Genomic DNA, 6,000 nt, shown 5'->3' with positions numbered 1-6,000 from the left:
GATCAGTGTCTAATTTCTAAAATCTATAAGATACTGCAACACCTCAACAACAAAAAGACAAATAACTCAATTAAAAAATGGGCAAACGATATGAACAGATACTTCACCAAAGAACACATTCAGGCGGCTAACAGACACATGAGGAAATGCTCAGGATCATTAGCCGTTAGAGAAATGCAAATCAAAACTACAATAAGACACCATCTCACTCCAACAAGGCTAGCATTAATCCAAAAAACACAAAATAATAAATGTTGGAGAGGTTGTGGAGAGTCTGGAACACTTACACACTGTTGGTGGGAATGTAAAATGGTACAACCACTTTGGAAAAGGTCCTGGCGCTTCCTTAAAAAACTAGAAATAGAAGTACCATATGATCCAGCAGTCCCACTCCTTGGAATATAAGAGCCATCACACAAATAGATGTATGCACATCCATGTTCATTGCAGCACTGTTCACAATAGCAAAATGATGGCAACAACCTTGGTGCCCATCAACAGACAGATTGATAAACAAATTATGGTACATACACACAATGGAACACTATGCAATGATAAAGAACAATGATGAATCCGAGAAACAGCTCCAACACGGATGAATCTGGAGGGCATCATGCCGAGTGAAATTAGTCACTCACAAAAGGACAAATATTGTATGAGATCACTATTATAAGAACTCAAGAAAAGGTTTAAACACAGAAGAAAATATTCTTTGATGGTTATGAGGGTAGGGAGGGAAGGAGAGGGGAATTCACTAACTCGATAGTAGACAAGAATCATCTTAGGTGAAGGGAAGGACAACACACAATATGGGGAAGTCAGCACAACTGGACCATGACAGAACCCCAAGCAGATCTTCTGACCTAACATCTTACTGCTCCCCTGAACCAGCTGGCTTCTTTAACCCCTGGGTTGGGTTCTAACAAGCCCAACACTTGTTAGAACTGCCCAACTGGAATTTGGCAAGGTTGCTGGGCACACTCTCCTTCATTTTGTCATTTCTGTCTGAAACTGGACATTGGGCTCCCAGTTGGCAACAAGAGAGTAATAAGAATAAACTTCTTGCGCTAACAAGCCATGTCACTTCTTCAGGGCTCCTGCCCACTCCCAACAGTCAGCAAAGCACCAAGCTTCCTCCAGATAGCCTGGGGACTTGGGAGACCCAGGGACCTCAGGGTCTTCTTCTGGTAATCTGATAAACCAGGTGAATGCAGTTCTTATAAGAGCAGGTGGCCTGAGCGCAACAGGGCAAAGTGACTTGAACAGGGGAGCCCCTCCTGGAGCTGAGTTTGGAGGAAGGCATCCATGTATGGCTAGTAGAAGGAAGTTTTTGGGTGCATGAGATACTTTGGGCTGTGACTTGAGGTACTGAGGCATCAGAGGTGGCCTTCTTGTAGTGGGAAGGACCTGGGACTCTGGGACCAGATAATTGGGATTTGACTTCCAGCTCTGCCACGTGTCCGGCAGCTTTGAGACTTTGGGGTCATCACTTCAATGTCTCAGTTATTCTCATCTATCCACAGGGACAATAAAAGCAACTATTTCGTAGAGTTGTTGTGAGCATAAAATGAGGTATTTTATGTTTAGAGTTTTTTGAAGGAGTTCCTAGGTGGCACAAATGGTTAAGCACTCGCCTGCTAACCCACTATCTGAGTTCAAAGCCACCCAGAGGCACCTAGGAAGAAAAACCTGGAGATCTACTTCTGAAAAATCAGCCATAGAAAACCCTAGGGAGCACAAATCTTCTCCGACACCCATGGGGTTGCCATGAGTCGGAGTTGACTCAACAGCAACTGGCACTGGTTTGTTAAGGGTTTAACACTGCGCCTGACACATTGTAAGTGTTCAATGAATATTAGCTGCTATTATGATCACCGTTATTATTTGATGAGAGAACAGGAAGGATAAATGGAAGCCCCCTCTTTGTGCAGATGAGGGACCGAGGCCCAGAGAGGAGAAGGCATGCCCCACTTGGAGTCAGTGAAGAGCTTGGACCACAGCCCAAGGCTCCAGGCTCCCAGCCACCATGTCTGCCTCCTCTCCCCAGGGACAGCAGAGGAAGAAGGAGCTGGTTAGTGGAGTCCCCTGAGGATAGTGTCTACTCTCAAGGGTGGGCTTCCTGCATCTGGGTGGGACTTTTCCCAATTTGTCAAGAGAAAACATTACCAGGCGGAATGTCCGCAGCACGGACAGGCTTCCCTTCTTGACCGTGCTGAGCTCCATCAAGCTCACAGTGACGATGATGCAGTCAAAGATATTCCACCTCTTCTGGAAGTAATAGTAAGGGTCAAAGGCGATGATTTTGAAGATCATTTCCGCAGTAAAAAATATGGTAAAGACCTGTGAATGGAAACAGGGTTTCATCGCGGTGGAATCTGTTGGGTCAGGAGGCAATGGCCAGTATGGTAGCAGGAAAACATCTTGTTTTGAAAACACCAAATCCTCTTATCTTGTTTTTGTTGAATGTCTATGTTCTCTGCAAGTTCCTAAAGGGTTGGGTCAGGGAACACTCAGTGTGGCAGAATAGAGAGATTTCTGGACCAGTGCTCAGGGAATGTGCATTAGAACCCACGCCTCTTTTTTCCATATGAAATGAAGAGTGGAGTACGTGGGAACAATCATTAGGATAATTATTATTACATGATTATGTAAATGAGAGGCCAGTTTGGTTCAGTCATTCAAAAGCATGGATTTTGGGGCTACACAAACCCAGATAAAAATCCCAACTTAGTCATTTCCTAGCTTGTGTAACCTTGGACAAGTAACCCATCCTCTCTGAATCTCAATTTCCTCATCTGTATAATGGGCATAAAATGAGATAATGGGCTTTTTAGCAAAGAGCCTGGCAGATAGTAGTTCATTAATAAATAATAGTTATTAGCAAGAACAATACTAATACATTTTCTCTAAGGTTCTTTTTAAGGAGTCCCTGGGTGGTGCTAATGGTTAAGTGCTCCACTACTAGCCAAAAGGTTAGCGGTTCGAACCCACCTAGAGGTGCCTCGGAAGACACAGGCCTGGCAATCTGCTTTTGAAAGGTCACAGCCTTGAAAACCCTATAGACCGGTTCTATTCTGCGCACGCAGGGCCGGGCACCATGAGTCGGAATCGACTTGGTGGCAGCTAACAGCAGTAAGATTCTTTCCAGCTCCGAGGGTCTTTAAGTCAATTGTCTTAAACAAGACAGAATTCTGAAGCTGAGAGAAGTCAGAATCAGGCTCAAGTCATAAAAGTAACATCAGGGAAGGGAAACAGGTAAGGAAGACAGCAAAGACCAGAATCAAGTGCTTTTCTCTCACGCGATGTCATCAAAGTCTCTCTCCAGCCTATGAAATAGGCAAACTGCAGGCTGAGAACCAGGCTGAGAGTCTAGGGTACTTGCCCAATGTCCAAGGCTGCAGCTGCGTAACTCAGAGAGCATCTTCTGAGTGTGCTCTGAGGGCAAATGGGGGTGGTGGGGGGTGAGGTTGGGGTGCTGTGCCCTTGAGAGACCTGCGTCGACTCTGGTTCCACCCTCACCAGCTGTGCACCCTCAGGTGGGGTTTTCAGCCTGAGTCTTGGTGCTCTCTCTTGTGAAGTGAGGGTGAGGATAACGCCATAGTGTTGAGGTAGCGTTTATAAACCTCCTGACTCATCATAGGCACCAAACAAATGTCTTTCTTTTAAAAAAATGGCACCGTTCTCGGTCACAGTGGGAAAGGCCTTTTCTCTCTCTAGCCTCAACTTCTCCACCCGTCAAAAGTCCTTTCATAAGGTCCTCTGTGGTCTTAGGCTGGCTTCTTGGAAGTAAACTCTCCCCTCTTGTCCCAGTTTCCCTGTTCGTAGGATCTTTAAACAGAATGTGACCTCTTAGACTAGGCTCTGCCGAAAGGTAACACATACTGGTTCCACCGTGTCCAGAATCTACTGGATTTCCTTTCACATCCCTGGACTGGGGGGACGGGAGGTTTCTAGGGAAGATGATCACATTTCTTCTGAGACCCCATTCTCTACCTAAGTCTGCAGCCTAGAGAAAGAATAGCTGGGTGATCCCAGTAGACCTGGTAGGCCACCTCCAGGGGTGGACATGGCGGTGGAGCCCTGGCCTTTCCGAGCTACTGTTTGTCATGTACGCACACACACACACACTCACACAAAGTCACACAATCATGTACACTCACACACATGCACATCAGCATGGACAATAACATGTACACTCTCACGCACACTCACGCGCACACACAATAGTAGGTCCTGTGAGGTGGCTAAGCTCAGGAGATAAGGAGTGTGGGCTCTGGAGCCAGTCTGCCTGGGATCAAATCCCAGCTCTGCCACTCACTCACCTTCATGACCTTGGGAAAACTATTTCACCTCTTGTGCTGAAGTTTTCCCATTTGTGAAAAGGGATAATAACAGTACCTACCACACAGGGTTACTGTGAAAATAAAATGATAAACTCCATGAAAAGCCACTGAAGCCACGTCCAGCCTAGAGCAAGTGTCCAAATAAAGCTGGCTATGATTTTATTCCTGTGGGTGGGGCAGAGATGGGAGACGGCTGCTCTCCCTCTGAGTCAGATACTTTACTCAGCATGTAGCAAAATGCAGTACGGATTTTATCTTGTTAAAAGCAAATAATACTAAAAAAATAATGGAGAAAATTTTAAGTCGTGTCATGTCTAAACCAGATGCAAAAGGAAAGTTCTGACTCCCTAACGGTTTAGTTAGGCCAGCAAACATGTTTCCATGGTCCCTGTCTCCCTCCCACTGTCTTTCCCTTCCCTTCTCTTCCTTTCCCCAACTTTTTCTTGCAGTGACAGCATTGAAAAGTCATAGCCACTCTTTCTAGCAGTCATAAAAAAGTAACTAATAGAACTGGAAGGAAACTTCCAAGTTCATAAATTGTCATTAGCTGAGAAAGTGTCATTTATCATCATTTCCTGAGAAAAGCAATTGTGGTCCAGAGAACTCAAGAGGGAGCTAGCTGTCCCTAGCTCGGGACTCTGCCCACTTCCTGTGCTTTTCCATTCCGATGCAATCGTCATCAGCTCAGCCTTGTCCTCCAGGCTCGACTTCCTTCACTCGGTGTCCACACATCTCCCACACTGCCCCTCTGCTCTCAGCTAACTAGATCAGTGCTCCAGTGAGTGAGGGCATGCTCCCATCCCACCCAGAAGCTCCCTGGCCACCCAGCGCCGGCAGTGCCGGACAGTGTACTCACAATGTTGCCTATTTGCAGCATGGATTCGAAGGCGGAGCTCATGCCGTGGTGCTCCATGGCCATGAAGACAGTGTTCACCACGATGCACAAGGTGATGGCAAGCTCCGCGAAGGGGTCCGTCACAATCCCAAAGAGACGCGTCTTGAGCTTCACCCATGAGGAGCAGCACTCCCAGATCAGATACTTCCGAGCCAAGCTGGTGAAGCAGGGTGGGCACCTCTGTTTAGACTCCTCGAGTTCTGCATCACAGGTGTGGTCAATGACAGCATCAGCCATTTGTCCCCTCAGGGCCTCACCCCGTGGTCACCCCTGGACCTTGTCATTATTAATGCCCACAGCCTCCGACATCTCATGGCAGTCCTCCCTCTCTCTGAGGACTCCTTTCCACTTTCTGAGCTTATTAACTCCAGCAACTCCAATCCAATCTCTGCCCCCATCCAGTCCTCCAAACCACTGACCCTACCCCTTTTTTTTACGGCCCATCACCTATGTCATGTCCTTACTTCTCAACCCACCCAGCTTAGATTTCATGTCTGTCCCTCTAACTATGCTCTTGCAGACCCTCTTAATTTCCTTGTCCCTCTCCCGTGCCATTGTGCTGCCTGGCAAAACCCCAACCTGAATACACCCAGCTTGCAGCCTACTCTGTGTCTGCACCCAGGCGGGTGAGCCTGACTGGAGAGAAGCACACAACCATGCTGACTAGTCCTCCTAGGACCCTGGCCTCCAGTGTGTCACTGCCCAGAAATCCTGCCACGTTTCTGGATTCAGTCCAGCCTTCACTCTTCCAGTTTGCCATCT

At 47.1% G+C, this 6,000-nt stretch overlaps 1 protein-coding gene across 3 annotated transcripts in view; it reads right to left on the bottom strand.

Annotated features, from left to right (window-relative positions):
- The window catches only part of SCN10A (sodium voltage-gated channel alpha subunit 10), a 109,540-nt gene that overhangs the window by 56,604 nt on the left and 46,936 nt on the right, over positions 1 to 6,000 (bottom strand). For all 3 annotated transcript variants that reach the window (XM_023732211.1, XM_012555813.2, XM_023732212.1), the window contains 2 exons: positions 5,200 to 5,438; positions 2,167 to 2,340 (listed from right to left, as the gene is read on the bottom strand). In XM_023732211.1, the coding sequence (XP_023587979.1) occupies positions 2,167 to 2,340; positions 5,200 to 5,438 (413 nt within the window). The remainder of the gene's footprint in view (positions 1 to 2,166; positions 2,341 to 5,199; positions 5,439 to 6,000) is intronic.

Source organism: Trichechus manatus, unplaced genomic scaffold, assembly GCF_000243295.1.
Source record: "Trichechus manatus latirostris isolate Lorelei unplaced genomic scaffold, TriManLat1.0 scaffold00049, whole genome shotgun sequence".
Classification (NCBI taxonomy): domain Eukaryota; kingdom Metazoa; phylum Chordata; class Mammalia; order Sirenia; family Trichechidae; genus Trichechus; species Trichechus manatus.
Note: the sequence above shows the minus strand (reverse complement) of the source record. Positions and strands in the feature narration are given on the sequence as shown.